Raw genomic sequence first — 24,311 nt, forward strand, 5'->3', positions numbered from 1 at the left:
TATCTATCTATCTATCTATCTATCTCATATCTATCTATCTATCTATCTATCTATCTCATATCTATCTATCTATCTCATATCTCATATCTATCTATCTATCTATCTCATATCTATCTCATGTCTATCTATCTCATATTTATCTATCTATCTATCTCATATCTATCTATCTCATATCTATCTATCTCATATCTATCTATCTATCTATCTCATATCTATCTATCTCATGTCTATTTATCTCATATCTATCTATCTCATGTCTATTTATCTCATATCTATCTATCTCATATCTATCTATCTCATATCTATCTATCTATCTATCTCATATCTATCTATCTCATGTCTATCTATCTATCTCATGTCTATCTATCTATCTCATATCTATCTATCTATCTCATGTCTATCTATCTCATATCTATCTATCTCATATCTATCTATCTCATATCTATCTATCTCATATCTATCTATCTATCTCAAATCTATCTATCTATCTATCTATCTATCTCATATCTATCTATCTCATATCTATATATCTCATATCTATCTATCTATCTATCTATCTATCTATCTATCTATCTATCTATCTATTTATCTCATATCTATCTATCTCATATCTATCTATCTATCTCATATCTATCTATCTATCTCATATCTATCTATCTCATATCTATCTATCTATCTATCTATCTATCTATCTCATATCTATCTATCTATCTATCTATCTCATATCTATCTATCTATCTATCTATCTATCTCATATCTATCTATCTATCTCATATCTATCTATCTATCTCATATCTATCTATCTATCTCATATCTATCTATCTCATATCTATCTATCTATCTCATATCTATCTATCTATCTCATATCTATCTATCTATCTCATATCTATCTATCTATCTCATATCTATCTATCTATCGCATATCTATCTATCTCATATCTATCTATCTATCTCATATCTATCTATCTATCTCATATCTATCTATCTATCTCATATCTATCTATCTATCTATCGCATATCTATCTATCTCATATCTATCCTCTCGTGACCCTCATACATACAGTACATCTCCTTCCTCTAGCAGTGCTCTCGCCCCCAATACTTGTTTGTTTTGTTTATTTGGAGACACCGTTAACCTAGAACCATAAGATTTTTATTGGCCGTCATCTGGCGTCTGCACTCGTAGTCATTTTTATTGGAAGCATTAGGCACAGCTCTGTTTATAACACGGGGGTCTTCTTATGGAGCTGAGAGGCCTCCGGTACCGGGGCCTGGGGGTGTCTGCTGCCAAATCCATTCTACAGATCCTGTATAAGATTCTATGCAGCCTATCATGTGATCCCTCTCAGACAATCAGAAAGTGGGGCCCCCATTGGTTCTAGAGCCCAATGGCTTACAGTCTCCCTCGCTCAGGTCCATCTTTATTTGCCATTGACTGCGCGGCTGAAGGTAAAGCACCCGATTCCCACAGAGGAATAAAAAAGTGCCCCTCAATGTTGTACAGTTCTCTGCCATTGCCCTTTGACCCCTCCATTATGCCCATCTATTCACCCCCGCCATGTTCCTCCCCACAGGCACGGATGCTGCTATTACAGTACAGAGTGATTCCTCCACCAATTACCTGCTCGGCAATGCCATCAACCTGACCATCTCATACACCTCCCCGAAAGATGCAACTGTTAGCTGGTCTAAAGATGGCGTCCTGCTGGCAACATGGAGCAAAGGGTCCGCTGATGTCGCGGATGCCTACATTGGAAGACTGACGATCACCGGGAATGGATCCCTACTGATATCTAACATCATCAAGGGTGACGGCGGAGATTACACGGTCAGGGTGGGAGCAAACGGAGAAATCCCAGGCACTCTGACTTGGCCAGTGACAATTTACGGTGAGTCCAAGAAAAAGTTACATTTAAATATGTTGTGGACACGGATATTAAAGAAGACTGGACAAGTCTAATAAAACAACTTACTAATATATATATATATATATATATATATATATATATATATATAATTATTAGCCATACTGCACAGATCTCTCCATATCAGCTCTGATCTCACGCCCCTGCTCACTTCTTTCTGCTTGGGACAGGACCAGTGAAATGAAAGGGGAAGCTCATATTACTGCTCATTAGTTTTAAAGGGGTGCTCCACCCCTAGACATCTTATCCCCTATACAAAGCATAGGGGATAAGGTGTCTGATCGCATGGCTGCCGCCGCTAGGGACCCCTGCGATTTCCTTTCTGCACCCGGCGTTCGTATAGAGCGTCGGGTGCAGCGCTGGAGGCCCTGTGATGTCACGGCCATGCCCTTCACGTGACATCGCGGCTACGCCCCCTCAATGCAAGTCTATGGGAGGGGGCGTGACGGAAGTCACGCCCCCTCCCATAGACTTGCATTGAGGGGGGTGTGGCTGTGATACCATAAGCGGGGAGGGGCCGTGACGTCAAAAGCCTCCGCCCCGCATCGCCAGTCATCCGGCACGGAGCGAAGTTTGCTCCATGCACCGGATGTCTAGGGTGCCGCAGCCAAGATAGCGGGGGTCCCCAGAGGCGGACCCCAAAGATCAGACCTCTTATCCCTTATCCTTTGGATAGGGGATAAGATGCCTAGGGGCGGAGTACCCCTTTAAGGCAGCAGGAAGCCTTTCTGGTCACAGTAGTTTCAGAACAGACTCACTGCTGTCTTATCTCAGAAACACTTCCTGCTGCCTAAAAAGCTAATGAACAGTAATATGATCTCTGCCTGTTCACATCAATAGTCTGGTCCTCAGCAAACAGGAGGTGGGAGCAGAGACGGGAGCTTTGCTTTCAGAAAGTGGGATATGGAGAGATCTGTGCATCATGGCTTATAGCACTGAATAAGTAAGTTGTTTTATTATATTTTTTGACGCCATATACATTTTGTTTCTTTTGCTGAACAACCCCTTTAATAGTGAATAGGGAAAGTGTAGTGAAAAGTTCAGCAACTTTCTAATTACTTTGTTATTAGATTTCCTGCTATTTTTAGGATCTCTTGTTGATCATTTTTTGGTAATCGAGATGGAAATCCTTTCCTGACCTAGAACCTCATACAGTTGAGGCTTAAAGGGGTACTCCGGTGGAAAACTTTTTTTTTTAATCAACTGGTGCCAGAAAGTTAAACAGATTTGTAAATTACTTCTATAAATTTTTTTTAATCCTTCCAGTACTTATTAGCCGCTGAATACTACAGAGGAAATTCTTTTCTTTTTGAAACACAGAGCTCTCTGCTGACATCACAACCACAGTGCTCTCTGCTGACATCTCTGTCCATTTTAAGAACTGTCCAGAGCAGCATATGTTTGCTATGGGGATTTTATCCTACTCTGGACAGTTCCTAAAATGGACAGAGATGTCAGCAGAGAGCACTGTGCTCGTGATGTCAGCAGAGAGCTCTTTGTTCCAAAAAGAAAATAATTTCCTCTGTAGTATTCAGCAGCTAATAAGGACTGGAAGGATTAAGATTTTTTTAATAGAAGTAATTTGCAAATCTCTTAACTTTCTGGCACCAGTTGATTAAAAAAAAAAAATAAATAAAAATAAGTTTTCCACCGGAGTACCCCGTTAACTAAATTGTATCTGGACATAGGCTGATACATTGTAGAAAACTGTGTGAGGACAAGAGCAAAATTTATGCAGTGTTTAGTTAGTTAAAGGGGTACTCCAGTGAAAACCTTTTTTCTTTTAAATCAACTGGTGGCAGAAAGTTAAACATATTTGTAAATTACTTCTATTAAAATTTTTTAATCCTTCCAGTACTTATTAGCTGCTGAATGCTACAGAGGAAATTTCTTTATTTTTGGAACACTGATGACATCACGAGCACAGTGCTCTCTGCTGACATCTCTGTCCATTTTAGCAACCATGCATAGCAGATGTATGCTAAGGGCAGCATGGTGGCTCAGTGGTTAGCGCTGCTGCCTTGCAGTGCTGGGGACTTGGGTTCAAATCCCACTAAGGACAACAATAAATAAAGTGTTATTATTATTATAATAACGTCAGCAGAGAGAACTGTGGTCGTGATGTCATCAGAGAGCATTCCAAAAAGAAAAGAATTTCCTCTGTAGTATTCAGCAGCTAATAAGTACAGGAAGGATAATGATTTTTTAATAGAAGTAATTTACAAATATATTTAACTTTCTGCCACCAGTTGATTTAAAAGAAAAAAGGTTTTCACTGGAGTATCCCTTTAAAGTGGTACTCCTCCCCTAGACATCTTATCCACTATCCAAAGGATAGGGGATAAAATGTCTGAACGCGGGGGTCCCGCCGCTGGGGCCCCCGTGATCTCCCTGCTGCACCCGGTGTTCGTCTACAGCGTCGGGTTCAGCGCCGGAGGCTCTTGATGTCATGGCCACGCCCCCTCAATGCAAGTCTATGGCAGGGGGCGTGCTCCCATAAACTTGCATTGAGGGGGCATGGCTGTGACATCACGAGCGGATCATGCCCCGGATGTCTGGGGTGCCGCAGCTGAGATTGCGGGGGTCCCCAGCGGCGGGCCCCCAACGATCAGACATCTTATCCCCTATCCTTTGGATAGGGGATAAGATGTCTAGGGGCAGAATACCCCTTTAAAGACATCCTACACTGGTTACAATTGTAGCAAACCTTCAGCTGTGAGAAGCATTAGATTTTGTCCGGCAGTGCGGCAGAATTTGGCGCATTCCGCCACAAATTGTGCCAAAATAAAAAAAAAAAGGGTGCTGTGGGCCAGAAACAGGGTGTTGTCATCCAAAAAGGGAATGTTTTTTTCACAATCCGACCTATATACTATTAAAGGGTTACTCCGCCGCTAGACATCTTATCCCCTATCCAAAGGATAGGGGATAAGATGTCAGATCGCCGCGGTCCCGCTGCTGGGGACCCCGGGGATCGCTGTTGCAGCACCCCGCTATCATTACTGCACAGAGCGAGATCGCTCTGTGCGTAATGACGGGCAATACAGGGTCCGGAGCATCGTTACGTCACGGCTGCGCCCCTCATGAAGGCAAGCCCCGTCAATACAAGTCTATGGGAAGGGGGCGTGGTGGTAGTTACGCCCCCTGCCATAGACTTGCATTAAGGGGACGGGCCGTGATGTCACGAGGGGCGGAGCCATGACGTCACGCTGCTCTGGCCCCTGTATCGCCCGTCATTACGCACAGAGCGATCTTGCTCTGTGCAGTAATGATAGCGGGGTGCCGCAGCGGCGATCCCTGGGGTCCCCAGCAGCGGGACCGCAGCGATCTAACATCTTATCCCCTATCCTTTGGATGCCAGGGGCGGAGAACCCCTTTAAATTTGCACAAAATTCGGTGAATATTTGTCTGGAAATTCCCAACAAGGAAAAGCTGGTCTGAACTTTCCTGAATCTGTAAATCCCCATAGTACAGGATTTTTTAAACAGTGTGTCTCCAGCTGTTGCAAAACTATAACTCCCAGCATGCCGGAGAACAAAATGATGTCCAGTGTATTTTGGCAACGGAGCCCTTGAATATCGTTTCTCCGATGCTACCACTGTTTCTGCACGACGTTCCTTTCGGGATGCGCTATCCTTGCAGCAGAATTCGCCAGGCAGAACATATAAACAGCAATAGTGACCCCAATAGTGACCCCAATAGTGACCCCGATTTACTGAGCCTGTTGGGTTTTTATTATTGATTCCTTGCTATTTACTATGGGGGATTCACAGGTCGGGAAAGTTCAGATCAGCTTTTTGTTTTTGGGAATTTCCAGCCATTTATTCACAGGACTGTGCGCAAATTCAGTAGGAAAAAATGGAGTCCCTTTTGTGGCCGGCCAAACCCTTTCACCAACGGGCAACGCCCCTTTTTCATTATTTATTTATTTTTTTGCGTGTCTGCCTAGGACGCAATTTGAGGCACAATGCGTCACTTTTTGGGGTACGACCCGACAAAAGCAGGTAACACAAACGAGAGATGGAAGATACTTCCAAAACGGGACGTCAGTCAGGGCGCAGTTCTGCGCCCTGACTGACGTCCCGTTTTGGAAGTATCTTCCATCTCTCGTTTGTGTTGCATTTTGCCGGTTTTCAGCATTGGATCACCGGAGGGACTCAGAGGAGGCATTCTCCTTTTACACTGTATTAATAATTTTTTTATTTTTTTTATTTATTTATTTATTTTTAATCATTTTTTTTAATATATTATTATTATTATTATTATTTTAATTATCTTTCAGTATAACTCCAAAAGGTAAGGGGCCATCCACTCGGCTCTGCTTACCCCAATTTCCTACTTAAAAGGGGTATCCCAGGAAAAACTTATTTTTTATATATCAACTGGCTCCAGAAAGTTAAACAGATTTGGAAATGACTTCTATTAAAAAATCTTAATCCTTTCAGTACTTATCTGTCTAAGTGCTCTCTGATGACACGTGTCTCGGGAACTGTCCGGAGTAGAAGCAAATTCCCATAGCAAACCTCTTCTACTCTGTGCAGTTCCCGAGACAAGCAGAGGTGTCAGCAGAGAGCACTGTTGTCGGACAGAAGAGAACAACTCAACTTCAGCAACTGATAATTATTGGAAGGATTAAGATTTTTTAAATAGAAGTAATTTACAAATCTGTTTAACTTTCTGGAGCCAGTTGGTATTTAAAAAATAAAAATAAAGTTTTTTTTTCCTGGAATACCCCTTTAAAACTAATTTTTGCTATTGCACCCCTTATGGCAAATAAAAAAATATTTCTAATATACTTTGATTAAAAAAAAAAAAAAAAAAATTACGTTTTCTATGTTTTATTTGTGCTTAAAAAAAAGCTCAAGAGCACATTTTCCCCCATCTTATACACAGACTGGACCGAAGCCCAAACACAGGAAGTGCAGCCTGGAGTGCTGAGGGGGTGTGTCCAACCAGCATATGGCAGTTAAAGGAGTAGTCCAGTGGTGAACCAGTGGTGAACAACTTAACCCCTATCCTAAGGATAGGGGATAAGTTTGAGATCGCGGGGGTCAGACCGCTGGGTCGCCGCTTCGTGCGGGGGTCGACAACCGCTATCTGGCCGGAGAGCCTGGCCCCCGTACAGAGAGATCGCAGGGGGCCCCAGCGGTCGGACCCCCCGCGATCTCAAACTTATCCCCTATCCTTAGGATAGGGGATAAGTTTTTCAACACTGGACTACCCCTTTAAGTGTGAGAGGAGCTATGATTGGATGAGGCTGGACACACCCCCCTCAGCACTCCAGGCTGCACTTCCTGTGTTTGGACTTCGGTCCTGTCTGTGTATAAGATGGGGGAATGTGCTCTTGAGCTTTTTTAAGCACAAATAAAACATAAAAAACATAATTTTTTTTAAACAAAGTATATTAGAAATATTTTTATTTACCATAAGGGGTGCAATAGCAAAAAATGAGTTTTAATGAGAGTGCCCATTTAATAAATCGTACTGTACCCATGAGAAGGAATGTAATGGTGGAATACATCGTGTGACAGATATAATCTCCTCTTCTGATGACCCCACAGACCCGGTGACGAGCCCCTCGGTGTCGCAGTCTCCTGCCGTAGTAGATGAGAATACCCCCGCTGTTAATCTGAAATGTAGTGCAGATATCGGGGGGATGAACTTCACCTGGACGAAAGATGGAAAACCACTGACCAATGACAGAGGCTATGAGGAATTAGATGGCGGTCAGATCCTAAAGATTGTCCTTCCAATGAAGAACGATAGTGGAATCTACAGCTGTAACGTGTCCAATCCGGTCGACTGGAAAACTGCAACATTGGAGCTGAGTGTTACAGGTAAGTTCAAAATTATCGGTCATCAAACCATATTATCTAAACTAACTCAGATTATATTCCCGGACTTCTCCTAACACCCCACTCCTGACCTTAAAACATTTTCTGGGCTTTAAAAAAGCTGTGTATCATACCTTTCCCCTTGCTCACATTGTGTGAGCTCCCGGCAGGAGTAAGTGGGCGTTCCCCAGCAGGCGTGACATCACTGAAGCCTGTGAGAGCTGTGCCTCGCCATGCCCCGCACCCACTTCCTGAGTTTGGTCTCCTGCCAGGCCAGAAGGAAGACAAACCAACTGTCTGATTTGCAGCAGGGAACAGAACAGAGCCACCTAGTGGCCATTTTTTTCATTCACAATAAAAACATATAAAGGTTGATCCTTTTAACAGCAAGTAAATAGAAAAGTGTCTTATAATTACCTAAGGAACAATATATTATAAGTTTAGTTTGGTGACAGGTTCTCCTTAACATTGGGGTGTTACAAGTCAAAGTGCGCCCCCCTCTGACCTCCCCTGTCAGCCGTGGTGAAAGTCAGTGACTGACAGGACAGAGCCCTGTGTGCTGCAAATAAAATGCCATGTGTGTAAATCTTATTTCTAGGCTGAGCTCTGAGCATGTAAAGTTACACGCCGAAGTCAGAGGCTGCACTACTGAGACATTCTGATAACATGTCTCCTACTCATTCCTGTCAGGGGTAGTGTTGACAGCCAAATGCTGCAACAGCTGGAGGCACCCTGGTTGGGAAACAATGATCTACATTAATACACAAACATATAAACACATAGGGAGGATCTATCTATCTATCTCACATCTATCTATCTATCTATCTCATATATCTATCTATCTCATATCTATCTCTCTATCTCATATCTATCTATCTATCTATCTCATATCTATCTATCTCATATCTATCTCATATCTATCTATCTATCTATCTCATATCTATCTCTCTATCTCGCTCATATCTATCTATCTATCTCATATCTATCTATCTATCTATCTAAACAAAGAATAAGTTGGCCAGCACTATTGATTCCAAACTATTATATGGACCTGGCTTGCAGGTGCAGGCTGCTGGGCTAAATATACAGCAACAGGAGAATACAGCAGCACACTGCTAGCACAAAGATGTAGATAAAACATGAGTATATAGATAAAACATGAGTATATAGATACAACATGAAAAGCTATTCAGCTATGGTGCAGTAATGAAATAGTGAGATACTTAGCTTGCAATTTGGCGGCCAAATTGCTTGGACCGACCCACCACGGTAAGGTGATGGAGTGGCTACCTCCATGTTGGTTCTTGCACGCCACCCACCTCTATCAGGTGTATATAAGGTGATTTGGATGCTCCAGATCTTGCAATGCCTTCTGATCTGTTCACACAGAGGCATATTCATAGTGTAGGGTCTGTCCCAATGAGATTACCTTACCGTGGTGGGACGGTCCAAGCTATTTGGCCGCCAAATTGAAAACTAAGTATCTCACTATTTCATTACTGCACCATAGCTGAATTGTATCTATATACTCATGTTTTATCTATATCTTTGTGCTGTATTCTCCTGTTGCTCTCTATCTATCTATCTCATTTTTATCTATCTATCTCATATCTATCTATCTATCTATCTATCTATCTCATATCTATCTATCTATCTCATATATATCTCATATCTATATATCTATCTCATATCTTTCTATCTATCTCATATCTATCTATCTCATATCTATCTATCTATCTCATATCTATCTATCTATCTCATATCTATCTGTCTATCTCATATCTATCTCTCTCTCTCTCTCTCTCTCTCTCTCTCATATCTATCTATCTATCTATCTATCTATCTATCTATCTATCTATCTATCTCATATCTATCTATCTATCTATCTATCTAGAAATTGGAAATATCCGCAGCACACTAAGTAGTAAAATCCAAACAAGTTTTATTCCATCACAGTGAGGGTGTTCAGAACAACGTTTCAACCAGCTCCCTGGTCTTTTTCAAGCTCTGGAGCTTGAAAAAGACCAGGGAGCTGGTTGAAACGTTGTTCTAGACACCCTCACTGTGATGGAATAAAACTTGTTTGGATTTTACTACTTAGTGTGCTGCGGATATTTCCAATTTCTGCTTACATATGGATCCCTGACCCGGGTCTGGACTCTGCGTGCACCGATCCTTGTTTTTTTACGGTGCTGCTCTCCTTCTATTATATATCTATCTATCCTCTCGTCACCCTCATACATACACTTCTTTCCTCCAGCAATGATCTCACCCACAAGAATTATTTGTTTTGTTAATTTGGAAAAACCTAGAACCATAAGAATTTTATTGGCCGTCATATATCGGCATCTGTTCTCTTAGTCATTTTTATAGGGAGGAGCGGTTTTGGGGTGAAGGGTCCTGTGACTGGTAGATGAGGGCGGATGATGTCCAGGATATAATCTCTGACGCATTTCTCTGTTGCTGCTTATAAATGACATTTCCTCACCGGCCCTACCTGCCCTGTAATGGCCATGGACACCTTTATACTGATAAAAAAAAAAATGGTTTTATAGTTGATTTGTTTCTTAAATGCAAAATGAAAATTACATATAGACTGTGTACAAGTATATAGAGAGAATACAGCACATTGTAGAGACCATGCAAGCAAATGTATGCATCATTTTAATAAAGACCTAAAGGGAAAGGTTTTCTCGCACCATAATAAGTATAAAACAAGAATAAAAAAAATAAAAAAAGACTTTAAAGGGGTATTCCGGCCCTAAGACATCTTATCCCCTATCCAAATGATACCCGTGACGTCACGATACCCGTGGTCGGCACCCGGCAGTTTGTGATCTGGCAACGCGGCGTGCAGCTCAAAGAGATGGGTGCCGAATTCAAGATTGCGGGGGTCCCCAGTGATGGGACCCCCGCGATCAGACATTTTATCCCCTATCCTTTGGATAGGGGAGAAGATGTCTTAGGGCCGGAGTACCCCTTTAAGTTCTAGAAGATTTGGGGGAGGGGGGAATTAGACATCTACCAATCACTGTCCAGCGCTCCCCACCCCACAGACCAGTGCCATTTATAACATTGGGGTCTTCTTATGTAACTGAGAGGCCTCCAGCACCAGGCCTGGGGGTGTCTGCTGCCAAATCCATTCTACAGATCCTGTATAAGATTCCATGCAGCCTATCATGTGATCCCTCTCAGCCAATCAGAAAGAGGGGCCCCCATTGGTTCTGCTTGCTTACAGTCTCCCTTGCTCCGATCCCTCTTTACCCATTTCCCATTGTCCTCCATTATGCCCATCTAGTCACCTCCACCATTTTACTCTCTACAGGCACAGAAGATAATACTATTAAAGTACAGAGAGATTCCTCCCCCAATTTCCTGCTTGGGGAAAACATCACCCTGACCATCACATACACCTCCACAAATAACCCAACTGTTGCCTGGTTTAAAGATAACGCAAAGCTGGCCCAATGGAACAAAGGGTCCCCTGATGTCGCGGATGACTACATTGGAAGACTGGAGATTATCGGGAATGGATCCCTACTGATATCTAACAGCACCAAGGATGACGGCGGAAATTACACGGTCAGGGTGGAAGCACTCGGAAAAGTCTCAGGCTCTTTGATAATTCCAGTGACAATTTACGGTAAGTCCATGAAAGAGTTAAATTCAGAAATATTGTAGACACCGATACTAAAGAAGACTGGACGAGTGCGCTGTCAGATATAAAAACTTTTTATATGTTGTTCAACTTGGCAAAACAATAGTTTTTCTAATATACTTTTTTTTATTTTTTTTTTATTCACATTTTATTAAAGAAAATTGCCTTTGAATATCCCACCACTAGGGGTCCCCATACCTCCTGGGACACTGATGAGTCCCACAGCAGCATGAGCGTGTCCGAGGGTCATGGACACGAGATGACTGATTGACAAGGCTGCAGGAGGAACACAGTTACACTGCTGTAACACAGGGTTTTACCAAACATGTGCCTCCAGCCTTTGCAAAAACTACAACTCCAAGCATGGCCGGACAGTCAAAGGATATCTGGAGTTGTAGTTTTGCAAAAGCTGTAGGCACACTGCTGCAAAAAAAGAGTTATGCAAACACTGTACCTCCAACTATTCCAAAAGTCCCAGCATTACAGGACTGCCTAAGGATGATACACACGAATGGCATAGGAACATATATAAAATGTATGCATAAAAAACACCGTACTTTCAGCACTAAAACTTTACACAATTTAGGAAGACGTACGTTATACACTCACTATATTGTCTTTGGTGGTAGAGTACAGGCAATCTCCAATAATCATTGTGTGTGTGTGTTTAAAACCAGAGAGGAAAGGGTTACAGAGGTCCCGACCAGGCTCCCGAGAGCAGTGAGTCAGCTGAGTGAGGGAGGGAGGGGGGAGGAGTTATCACAGTGCAGGCAAGAGAACGACACGCCCCCTCCAGAAGACAGAATGAAATGGACACTGAGCAGTGTTAATATGCTATTATTAAGTGAAATATTGGTGATAGAGACTTAAAAATGACTGAGTAACATATAACAGTTTTGGGTTTTTTGACAGGTACGCTTTAAGGATAACAACTGCAACTATATAATATTCTTTGTGATTACATTTCTCCCTGTTTTTTACTCTCTCTTGTTATCAGTCCATGGGATCATTCTTGGTTACAGAACTAGGACTAGGACTTCTTAAAGCTGAGAGTTTGCTAAAATTGTATCTGGACATAGGTTGATGCATTGTAGCAAACTAGAAGGACAAGAGTAACATTTACACTGTGTTTAGTTACTTGAATCCATTCTAGACTGGTTACAACTGGACTGTAAATGGATTAAAAACGGTTTTAAAAAAATCCCATTCATCTCAATGGGACTTTTTTTTTTTTGCAATCCGTTTTCATCCGTTTGCACCCGTCTGCTCTCATTTCCGTTTTTTTTTTTTACGGCAGAAAAAAAACGGCCCATGCGGTATTTTTTTTTCTCCCATTTAAAAACCCCTAAATATACAGTAAATTTAACATTGAAGTCTATGGAAAACGGATGAGCCTTTAATGTCCGTTTTTACTTCCGAGCGTCCTCAGAACTAAAAAAATATATATTTTTGTTTATTATCTGAACAATAACGGATCCAAATCCGACGGGAGAAATTGACGGGAGAAGAACAGGACAAATCTAGATGGCCGTGTGAACGCAGCCTAAGTTAAAGGGGTACTCCGCCCCTAGACATCTTATCCCTGATCCAAAGGATAGGGGATAAGATTTCTGATCGCTGGGGTCCCGCCTCTGGGGACCCCCGCAATATAGCATGCGGCACCCACATGTATGTGCTTCCGGCAGTGCTGGAGGTTCTGGCTCCCGACCACCGGAACGGAAGATCGTGGCGTCACGACTCCGCCCCCGTGTGACTTCACGCCCCGCCCCCTCAATGCATGTCTATGGGAGGGGGTGTGACAGCTGTCACGCCCCCTCCCATAGGCTTGCATTGAGGGGGCGGAGCGTGACATCACGCGGGGGTGGAGCCGTGACGTCACAATGCTCCGGCCCCGTGATCGACAGTAACCAGACCCGGAGCGAACACGCTCCGGGGATTGATTATAACGGGGTGCGGCGTGCAAGATCACTTTGGATAGGGGATAAGATGTCTAAGCGCCGGAGTACCCCTTTAAATACAGTCACGACTGGTTACAATTGGATACAATTCTCCCCCTCTTCTTTTGGCTTGGGTGTCAATCTTTACTTTAGCTCTAGAACAGTGTTTCCCAACCAGGGTGCCTCCAGCTGTTGTGAAACTACAACTCCAAGCATGCCCGGACAGCCAAAGGCTGTCCGGGCATGCTGGGAGTTGAAGTTTCACAACAGCTGGAGGCACACTGGTTTTAACTGTTCGGGCATGCTGGGAGTTGTAGTTTCACAACAGCTGGAGGCACACTGGTTTTGGCTGTCCAGGCATGCTGGGAGTTGTAGTTTCACAACAGCTGGAGGCACACTGGTTTTGGCTGTCCAGGCATGCTGGGAGTTGTAGTTTCACAACAGCTGGAGCCACACTGGTTTTGGCTGTCCGGGCATGCAGGGAGTTGTAGTTTCACAACAGCTGGAGGCACACTGGTTTTGGCTGTCCGGGCATGCTAGGAAATGTAGTTTCACAACAGCTGGAGGCACACTGGTTTTGGCTGTTCGGGCATGCTGGGAGTTGTAGTTTCACAACAGCTGGAGGCACACTGGTTTTGGCTGTCCGGGCATGCTAGGAAATGTAGTTTCACAACAGCTGGAGGCACACTGGTTTTGGCTGTTCGGGCATGCTGGGAGTTGTAGTTTCACAACAGCTGGAGGCACACTGGTTTTGGCTGTCCAGGCATGCTGGGAGTTGTAGTTTCACAACAGCTGGAGCCACACTGGTTTTGGCTGTCCGGGCATGCAGGGAGTTGTAGTTTCACAACAGCTGGAGGCACACTGGTTTTGGCTGTCCGGGCATGCTAGGAAATGTAGTTTCACAACAGCTGGAGGCACACTGGTTTTGGCTGTTCGGGCATGCTGGGAGTTGTAGTTTCACAACAGCTGGAGGCACACTGGTTTTGGCTGTCCGGGCATGCTAGGAAATGTAGTTTCACAACAGCTGGAGGCACACTGGTTTTGGCTGTTCGGGCATGCTGGGAGTTGTAGTTTCACAACAGCTGGAGGCACACTGGTTGGAAAATACTGCTGTAGAATATTATTCTTGAAGATCAGAATGTGCCGCAGTACATAGACGTGAGAAAAGATTTCTAAATCGTACTATACATGAGGATGAATGTAATGGTGGAATACATCATGTGACCAATATAATCTCCTCTCCCGATGTCCCCACAGACCCGGTGACGAACGTTTCGGTGTCGCAGTCTCCTGCCGTGGTAGATGAGAATACCACCGCTGTTAATCTGACCTGCAGTGCGGACACTGAGGGGGTGACCTACACCTGGACGAAAGGCGGACGGTCACTGCCCAATGATAGCAGCTTCGTTACATTAGATGGCGGTCAGATCCTACAGATTATCCTTCCGAAGAGGACGCACGGTGGAATCTACGTATGTAATGTGTCCAATCTGGTCCACTGGAAAAACGCAACATGGACGCTGAATATTTCAGGTAAGTGAACACTGAGGTGCAAGAGGACAAAGTGCGCCCCCCTCTGACCATCCCTGCCAGCTGCGGTCACATCCAGTGTGCTGCAAAATTATGTCTGATGTGGAAATTGGCTTTTAATATCTCAATTCTAGGCTGAGATCTGATCGTGGGAAGTAACAGGCCCAAAGCCTGAGGCTGCACTACTGAGACAGTCTGATAACATGTTTATTCCTGTCATGGACATCTTGTGTGGATCCAAATCATCATCTACATCAATATTAATACATATAAACACATGGAGGGGGGGGGGGGGGGGGTCATTGCATTATCTATCTTTTCATCTATTTGTCTAATATCTATCTCTGTATCTATCTCATATTTATCTCTGTATCTATCTATCTCATATCTATCTGTATCTATCTCTGTATCTATCTATCTCATATCTATCTATCTATCTATCTCATATCTATCTATCTATCTCCTATCTATCCATCTATCTATCTCATATCTATCTATCCATCTCATATCTATCTCATATCTATCTATCTATCTATCTCATATCTATCTATCTGTCTATCTATCTCCTATCTATCTATCTCATATCTTTCTCTGTATCTATCTATCTATCTCATATCTATCTATCTATCTATCTCATATCTATCTATCTCATATCTCATATCTATCTATCTATCTATCTATCTCATATCTATCTATCTCATATCTATCTCATATCTATCTATCTCATATCTATCTCATATCTATCTATCTATCTATCTATCTCATATCTATCTATCTATCTCACATCTATCTATCTATCTCATATCTATCATCTATCTCATATCTATCTATCTCATATCTCATATCTATCTATCTATCTATCTCATATCTATCTATCTATCTATCTCATATCTATCTATCTCATATCTATCTCATATCTATCTATCTACCTATCTCATATCTATCTATCTATCTATCTCATATCTATCTATCTCATATCTATCTATCTATCTCATATCTATCTATCCTCTCGTCACCCTCATACATACACTTCCTTCCTCCAGCAATGATCTCACCCACAAGAATTATTTGTTTTGTTAATTTGGAAAAACCTAGAACCATAAGAATTTTATTGGCCGTCATATATCGGCATCTGTTCTCTTAGTCATTTTTATAGGGAGGAGCGGTTTTGGGGTGAAGGGTCCTGTGACTGGTAGATGAGGGCGGATGATGTCCAGGATATAATCTCTGACGCATTTCTGTGTTGCTGCTTATAAATGACATTTCCTCACCGGCCCTACCTGCCCTGTAATGGCCATGGACACCTTTATACTGATAAAAAAATAAATGGTTTTATAGTTGATTTGTTTCTTAAAAATAAAATGAAGCAACTTTCTAAATAGTATATAATAAATGTCCTACAAGTGATCGGACAAAGGGCGTCATAGACCAGGTTGACCGGCCGTTGGCTGTCCGGGCATGCTGGGAGTTGTAGTTTTGCAACATCTGGAGGTCCGCAGGTTGTATACAACTGCTCTATAAGATTCCATGCAACCTATCATGTGATCCTTCTACAGCCCCCATTGCTTACATTCTCGCTCGCTCAGGTCCACCTTTATCTGCCATTGGCTGCAATGCTTTAAAGGGGTACTCCGGTGGAAAAACTATTTTATTTTTTATTTTTTAAATCAACTGGTGGCAGAAAGTTAAACATATTTGTAAATTACTTCTATTAAAAATTCTTAATCCTTCCAGTACTTATTAGCTGCTGAATGCTACAGAGGAAATTCCTTTCTTTTTGGAACACTGATGACATCATGAACACAGTGCTCTCTGCTGACATCTCTGTCCATTTTAGCAACCGTGCACAGCAGATGTATGCTAAGGGCAGCATGGTGGCTCAGTGGTTAGCACTGCTGCCTTGCCTTGGGTTCAAATCCCACTAAGGACAACAATAAATAAAGACTTATTATTACAATAACGTCAGCAGAGAGCACTGTGGTCGTGATGTCATCAGTGTTCCAAAAAGAAAAGAATTTCCTCTGTAGTATTCAGCAGCTAATAAATACAGGAAGGATTAAGATTTTTTTAATAGAAGTAATTTACAAATATGTTTAACTTTCTGGCACCAGTTGATTTAAAAAAGAAAAAAAAAATGTTTTTACACCGGAGTACCCCTTTAAAGGGATTGTCCAGTCAAAACTAACTTATCCCCTATCCACAGATGCCCAAATGCTGTACTCGGGTCTCTTCGGCGCTCCCATAGAAATGAATGGGGCGCATGCTGTCTACGGCATCCCCTCCTCACTTTGGGTTGAGGGTCCCATGCCAGAGATTGCGTGGGCCCTGTGGATAGTGGGGTTAAAGGGGTACTCCGGTGGAAAACTTTTTTTTTTTTTTTTTTAAATCAACTGGTGCCAGAAAGTTAAACAGATTTGTAAATTACTTCTATTAAAAAAAATCTTAATCCTTTCAGTACTTATTAGCTGCTGAATACTACAGAGGAAATTCTTTTCTTTTTTGGAACACAGAGCTCTCTGCTGACATCACGAGCACAGTGCTCTCTGCTGACATCTCTGTCCATTTTAAAAGGGGTTATCCAGGAAAAAAACTTTTTTTTTATATATCAATTTGTCTCCAGAAAGTTAAACAGATTTGTAAATTACTTCTATTAAAAAATCTTAATCCTTTCAGTACTTATGAGTTGCTGAAGTTGAGTTGTTCTTTTCTGTCTAAGTGCTCTCTGATGACACGTGTCTCGGGAACAGCCCAGTTTAGAAGAGGGTTGCTATGGGAATTTGCTTCTAAACTGGGCGGTTCCCGAGACACGTGTCATCAGAGAGCACTTAGACAGAAAAGAACAACTCAACTTCAGAAGCTCATAAGTACTGAAAGGATTAAGATTTTTTTTTTAATAGAAGTAATTTACAAATCTGTTTAACTTTCTGGAGCCAGTTGATATATGTCACGATGCCGGCTGGCAGGTAGTGGACCCTCTGTGCCAGAGAGGGATTGGCGTGGACCGTGCTAGTGGACCGGTTCTAAGCCACTACTGGTTTTCACCAGAGCCCGCCGCAAAGCGGGATGGTCTTGCTGCGGCGGTAGTGACCAGGTCGTATCCACTAGCAACGGCTCACCTCTCTGGCTGCTGAAGATAGGCGCGGTACAAGGGAGTAGGCAGAAGCAAGGTCGGACGTAGCAGAAGGTCGGGGCAGGCAGCAAGGATCGTAGTCAGGGGCAACGGCAGAAGGTCTGGAAACACAGGCAAGGAACACACAAGGAACGCTTTCACTGGCACTAAGGCAACAAGATCCGGCAAGGGAGTGCAAGGGAAGTGAGGTAATATAGGGAAGTGCACAGGTGAAAACCCTAATTGGAACCACTGCGCCAATCAGCGGCGCAGTGGCCCTTTAAATCGCAGAGACCCGGCGCGCGCGCGCCCTAGGGAGCGGGGCCGCGCGCGCCGGGACAGAACAGACGGGGAGCGAGTCAGGTAGGGGAGCCGGGGTGCGCATCGCGAGCGGGCGCTACCCGCATCGCGAATCGCATCCCGGCTGGCAGCAGGATCGCAGCGCCCCGGGTCAGAGGACGTGACCGGAGCGCTGCAGCGGAGGGAGTGAAGCGAGCGCTCCGGGGAGGAGCGGGGACCCGGAGCGCTCGGCGTAACAGTACCCCCCCCCTTGGGTCTCCCCCTCTTCTTGGAGCCTGAGAACCTGAGGAGCAGACTTTTGTCAAGGATGTTGTCCTCAGGTTCCCAGGATCTCTCTTCAGGACCACAACCCTCCCAGTCTACTAAAAAAAAATTTTTCCCTCTGACCTTTTTGGCAGCCAAAATTTCCTTGACCGAGAAGACGTCCGAGGAGCCGGAAACAGGAGTGGGAGGAACAGATTTGGGAGAAAAACGGTTGAGGATGAGTGGTTTGAGAAGAGAGACGTGAAAGGCATTAGGGATACGAAGAGAAGGAGGAAGAAGAAGTTTATAAGAGACAGGATTAATTTGACACAAAATTTTGAAAGGACCAAGATAGCGTGGTCCCAACTTGTAGCTAGGGACACGGAAGCGGACATATTTAGCGGAGAGCCATACCTTGTCTCCAGGGGAAAAAACGGGGGGAGCTCTTCTTTTCTTATCCGCGAACCTCTTCATGCGTGAAGAAGCCTGTAAGAGAGAATTTTGGGTCTCTCTCCATATAATGGAAAGGTCACGAGAAATTTCATCCACAGCGGGCAGACCAGAGGGCAAGGGGGTAGGAAGGGGGGGAAGAGGGTGACGGCCGTACACCACGAAAAATGGGGATTTGGAGGAAGATTCAGAGACCCTGAAGTTATACGAAAATTCGGCCCATGGAAGGAGATCTGCCCAGTCATCCTGGCGGGAGGAAACAAAATGTCGCAAATAATCACCCAGGATCTGGTTAATTCTTTCTACTTGTCCATTGGACTGGGGATGATATGCAGAGGAAAAATTTAATTTAATCTTGAGTTGTTTACAGAGAGCCCTCCAGAATTTAGACACGAATTGGACCCCTCTATCCGAGACAATCTGCGTAGGCAACCCGTGAAGACGAAAAATGTGTACAAAAAATTGTTTAGCCAACTGAGGCGCAGAAGGAAGACCAGGAAGAGGGATGAAATGTGCCATTTTGGAGAATCGATCAACGACCACCCAAATAACGGTGTTGCCACGGGAAGGGGGTAAATCAGTAATAAAATCCATACCAATCAGAGACCAAGGCTGTTCGGGGACAGGCAGAGGATGAAGAAAACCAGCGGGCTTCTGGCGAGGAGTCTTATCCCGGGCACAGATAGTGCAGGCTCGCACAAAGTCCCCAACATCCGTCTCCAGAGTCGGCCACCAATAGAAGCGGGAGATGAGTTGCACAGATTTCTTGATGCCCGCATGACCTGCGAGATGGGAGGAGTGACCCCATTTGAGGATTCCGAGGCGTTGGCGTGGAGAAACAAAGGTCTTTCCTGGAGGAGTCTGCCTGATGGAGGCAGGAGAAGTGGAGATCAGGCAGTCAGGTGGAATGATGTGTTGCGGAGGGAGATCAACTTCTGAGGCATCCGAGGAACGAGAGAGAGCATCGGCCCTAATGTTCTTATCGGCAGGACGAAAGTGAATCTCAAAATTAAATCGGGCAAAGAACAGAGACCACCTGGCCTGGCGAGGATTCAGCCGTTGGGCCGACTGGAGGTAGGAGAGGTTCTTGTGGTCGGTGTAGATAATAACAGGAAATCTTGATCCCTCCAGCAGATGCCTCCATTCCTCAAGTGCTAATTTAATGGCTAGAAGCTCTCGATCCCCGATGGAGTAGTTCCTCTCCGCTGGAGAGAAGGTCCTAGAGAAAAAACCACAAGTGACAGCATGCCCGGAAGGATTTTTTTGTAGAAGAACAGCTCCAGCTCCTACTGAGGAGGCATCAACCTCCAATAGGAAGGGTTTGGAAGGGTCAGGCCTGGAGAGCACGGGAGCCGAAGAAAAGGCAGACTTGAGTCGTTTAAAGGAGTCTTCTGCTTGAGGAGGCCAGGACTTGGGATCAGCATTTTTCTTGGTTAAAGCCACGATAGGAGCCACAATGGTAGAAAAATGTGGAATAAATTGCCTGTAATAATTGGCGAACCCCAAAAAGCGTTGGATAGCACGGAGTCCGGAGGGGCGTGGCCAATTTAAGACGGCAGAGAGTTTGTCTGGATCCATCTGTAGTCCCTGGCCAGAGACCAAATATCCTAGAAAAGGAAGAGATTGGCATTCAAACAGACATTTCTCAATTTTGGCATAGAGTTGGTTGTCACGAAGTCTCTGAAGAACCATACGGACATGCTGGCGGTGTTCTTCTAGATTGGCAGAAAAAATTAGGATATCGTCCAGATATACCACAACACAGGAGTATAACAGATCACGAAAAATTTCATTGACAAAGTCTTGGAAGACGGCAGGGGCATTGCACAGTCCAAAGGGCATGACCAGATACTCAAAGTGTCCATCTCTGGTGTTAAATGCCGTTTTCCACTCGTCCCCCTCTCTGATGCGGATGAGGTTATAGGCGCCTCTTAAGTCCAATTTAGTGAAGATGTGGGCACCTTGGAGGCGATCAAAGAGTTCAGAGATGAGGGGTAAGGGGTAGCGGTTCTTAACCGTGATTTTATTAAGACCGCGGTAGTCAATGCAAGGACGTAGGGAGCCATCTTTTTTGGACACAAAGAAAAATCCGGCTCCGGCAGGAGAGGAGGATTTACGGATAAAGCCCTTTTTTAGATTCTCCTGGACGTATTCGGACATGGCAAGAGTCTCTGGGGCAGAGAGAGGATAAATTCTGCCCCGGGGTGGAGTGGTACCCGGGAGGAGGTCGATAGGGCAATCATAAGGCCTGTGAGGAGGTAGAGTCTCAGCTTGTTTTTTGCAGAAAACATCCGCGAAGTCCATATAGGCCTTAGGGAGACCGGTTACTGGAGGAACCACAGAGTTACGGCAAGGGTTACTGGGAACCGGTTTTAGACAGTTCTTGGAACAAGAGGACCCCCAACTCTTGATCTCCCCAGTGGACCAATCCAGGGTTGGGGAATGAAGTTGAAGCCAGGGAAGTCCAAGGAGAATCTCCGAGGTGCAATTGGGGAGGACCAAAAGTTCAATCCTCTCATGATGAGATCCGATGCTCATAAGAAGGGGCTCCGTGCGGAAACGTATGGTACAGTCCAATCTTTCATTATTTACACAATTGATGTAGAGGGGTCTGGCGAGACTGGTCACTGGGATGTTGAACCTGTTGACGAGAGAGGCCAAAATAAAATTTCCTGCAGATCCAGAGTCCAAGAAGGCCACTGTAGAGAAGGAGAAGGCAGAGGCAGACATCCGCACAGGCACAGTAAGACGTGGAGAAGCAGAGTAGACATCAAGGACTGTCTCACCTTTGTGCGGAGTCAGCGTACGTCTTTCCAGGCGGGGAGGACGGATAGGACAATCCCTCAGGAAGTGTTCGGTACTAGCACAGTACAGGCAGAGGTTCTCCATACGGCGTCGTGTCCTCTCTTGAGGTGTCAGGCGAGACCGGTCGACCTGCATAGCCTCCACGGCGGGAGGCACAGGAACAGATTGCAGGGGACCAGAGGAGAGAGGAGCCGAGGAGACGAAATGCCTCGTGCGAACAGAGTCCATATCTTGGCGGAGTTCCTGACGCCTTTCAGAAAAACGCATGTCAATGCGAGTGGCTAGGTGAATAAGTTCATGTAGATTAGCAGGAATTTCTCGTGCGGCCAGAACATCTTTAATGTTGCTGGATAGGCCTTTTTTGAAGGTCGCGCAGAGGGCCTCATTATTCCAGGACAATTCTGAAGCAAGTGTACGGAATTGTACGGCATACTCGCCAACGGAAGAATTACCCTGGACCAGGTTCAACAGGGCAGTCTCAGCAGAAGAGGCTCGGGCAGGTTCCTCAAAGACACTTCGGATTTCCGAGAAGAAGGAGTGTACAGAGGCAGTGACGGGGTCATTGCGGTCCCAGAGCGGTGTGGCCCATGACAGGGCTTTTCCGGACAGAAGACTGACTACGAAAGCCACCTTAGACCTTTCAGTGGGAAACAGGTCCGACATCATCTCCAGATGCAGGGAACATTGGGAAAGAAAGCCACGGCAAAACTTAGAGTCCCCATCAAATTTATCCGGCAAGGATAAGCGTATCCCAGGAGCGGCCACTCGCTGCGGAGGAGGTGCAGGAGCTGGCGGAGGAGATGACTGCTGAAGCTGTGGTAGCAACTGTTGTAGCATAACGGTCAGTTGAGACAGCTGTTGGCCTTGTTGCGCTATCTGTTGTGACTGCTGGGCGACCACCGTGGTGAGGTCAGCGACAACTGGCAGAGGAACTTCAGCGGGATCCATGGCCGGATCTACTGTCACGATGCCGGCTGGCAGGTAGTGGACCCTCTGTGCCAGAGAGGGATTGGCGTGGACCGTGCTAGTGGACCGGTTCTAAGCCACTACTGGTTTTCACCAGAGCCCGCCGCAAAGCGGGATGGTCTTGCTGCGGCGGTAGTGACCAGGTCGTATCCACTAGCAACGGCTCACCTCTCTGGCTGCTGAAGATAGGCGCGGTACAAGGGAGTAGGCAGAAGCAAGGTCGGACGTAGCAGAAGGTCGGGGCAGGCAGCAAGGATCGTAGTCAGGGGCAACGGCAGAAGGTCTGGAAACACAGGCAAGGAACACACAAGGAACGCTTTCACTGGCACTAAGGCAACAAGATCCGGCAAGGGAGTGCAAGGGAAGTGAGGTAATATAGGGAAGTGCACAGGTGAAAACCCTAATTGGAACCACTGCGCCAATCAGCGGCGCAGTGGCCCTTTAAATCGCAGAGACCCGGCGCGCGCGCGCCCTAGGGAGCGGGGCCGCGCGCGCCGGGACAGAACAGACGGGGAGCGAGTCAGGTAGGGGAGCCGGGGTGCGCATCGCGAGCGGGCGCTACCCGCATCGCGAATCGCATCCCGGCTGGCAGCAGGATCGCAGCGCCCCGGGTCAGAGGACGTGACCGGAGCGCTGCAGCGGAGGGAGTGAAGCGAGCGCTCCGGGGAGGAGCGGGGACCCGGAGCGCTCGGCGTAACAATATATATATCCCTGGATAACCCCTTTAAGACCTGTCTGGAGTAGAGTAAGAGAAAATCCCCATAGCAAACATGTGCTGCTCTGGACAGTTCCTAAAATGGACAGAGATGTCAGCAGAGAGCACTGTGTTCCAAAGAGAAAATAATTTCCTCTGTAGTTTTCAGCAGCTAATAGGTACTGGAAGGATTAAGATTTTTTTTTATAGAAGTAATTTACAAATCTGTTTAACTTTCTGGCACCCGTTGATTTAAAAAAAAAAAAAGTTTTCCACCGGAGTACCCCTTTAAGTTATTTTTGGCAGAATAACCCCTTTAAAGTAAAGTATCCGGTTCAAAAAGATAAATAAAATAGTGTTCCTTACTGTACAGTTCTCTGCCATTGCCCTTTGACCCCTCCATTATACCCATCTATTCACCTCCGCCATGTTCCTCCCCACAGGCACGGATGCTCCTATTGATGTACAGAGTAATTCCTCCACCATTTACCTGGTTGGGAATAACATCACCCTGTCCATCTCATACACCTCCCCGAAAGATGCAAATATCATCTGGAGTAAAGATGGCGTTCAACTGGCAGACTGGAACAAAGGGTCCTCAGGGGTCCAGGATCCAAATAGGCAGAAAATCATCGGGAATGGATCCCTACTGATATCTAACAGCACCAAGGATGACAGCGGAAATTACACGGTCAGGGTGGGAGCATTCGGAGAATTACCAGGCACGCGGATATTTCTAGTGACAGTTTACGGTAAGACAAGGAAAGAGTTAATTCCAGTATATTGTGGTCTCTGATACTAAAAAGACTGGATGAGTTAAAGGGGCACTCCGGTGGAAAACTCTTTTTTTTATTTTTTTATTT

At 45.0% G+C, this 24,311-nt stretch overlaps 1 protein-coding gene across 1 annotated transcript in view; it reads left to right on the forward strand.

The window, feature by feature from the left end:
* The first annotated feature begins 1,388 nt into the window (after positions 1 to 1,388).
* The window catches only part of LOC130294288 (hemicentin-1-like), a 33,960-nt gene continuing 11,037 nt past the window's right edge, over positions 1,389 to 24,311 (forward strand). The window contains exons 1-6 of the mRNA XM_056543900.1: positions 1,389 to 1,449; positions 1,575 to 1,889; positions 7,484 to 7,759; positions 11,082 to 11,399; positions 14,609 to 14,884; positions 23,892 to 24,200. Of these exons, the coding sequence (XP_056399875.1) occupies positions 1,389 to 1,449; positions 1,575 to 1,889; positions 7,484 to 7,759; positions 11,082 to 11,399; positions 14,609 to 14,884; positions 23,892 to 24,200 (1,555 nt within the window). The remainder of the gene's footprint in view (positions 1,450 to 1,574; positions 1,890 to 7,483; positions 7,760 to 11,081; positions 11,400 to 14,608; positions 14,885 to 23,891; positions 24,201 to 24,311) is intronic.

The sequence above is a fragment of the Hyla sarda genome, chromosome 10 (assembly GCF_029499605.1).
Source record: "Hyla sarda isolate aHylSar1 chromosome 10, aHylSar1.hap1, whole genome shotgun sequence".
Taxonomy (NCBI): Eukaryota; Metazoa; Chordata; class Amphibia; order Anura; family Hylidae; genus Hyla; species Hyla sarda.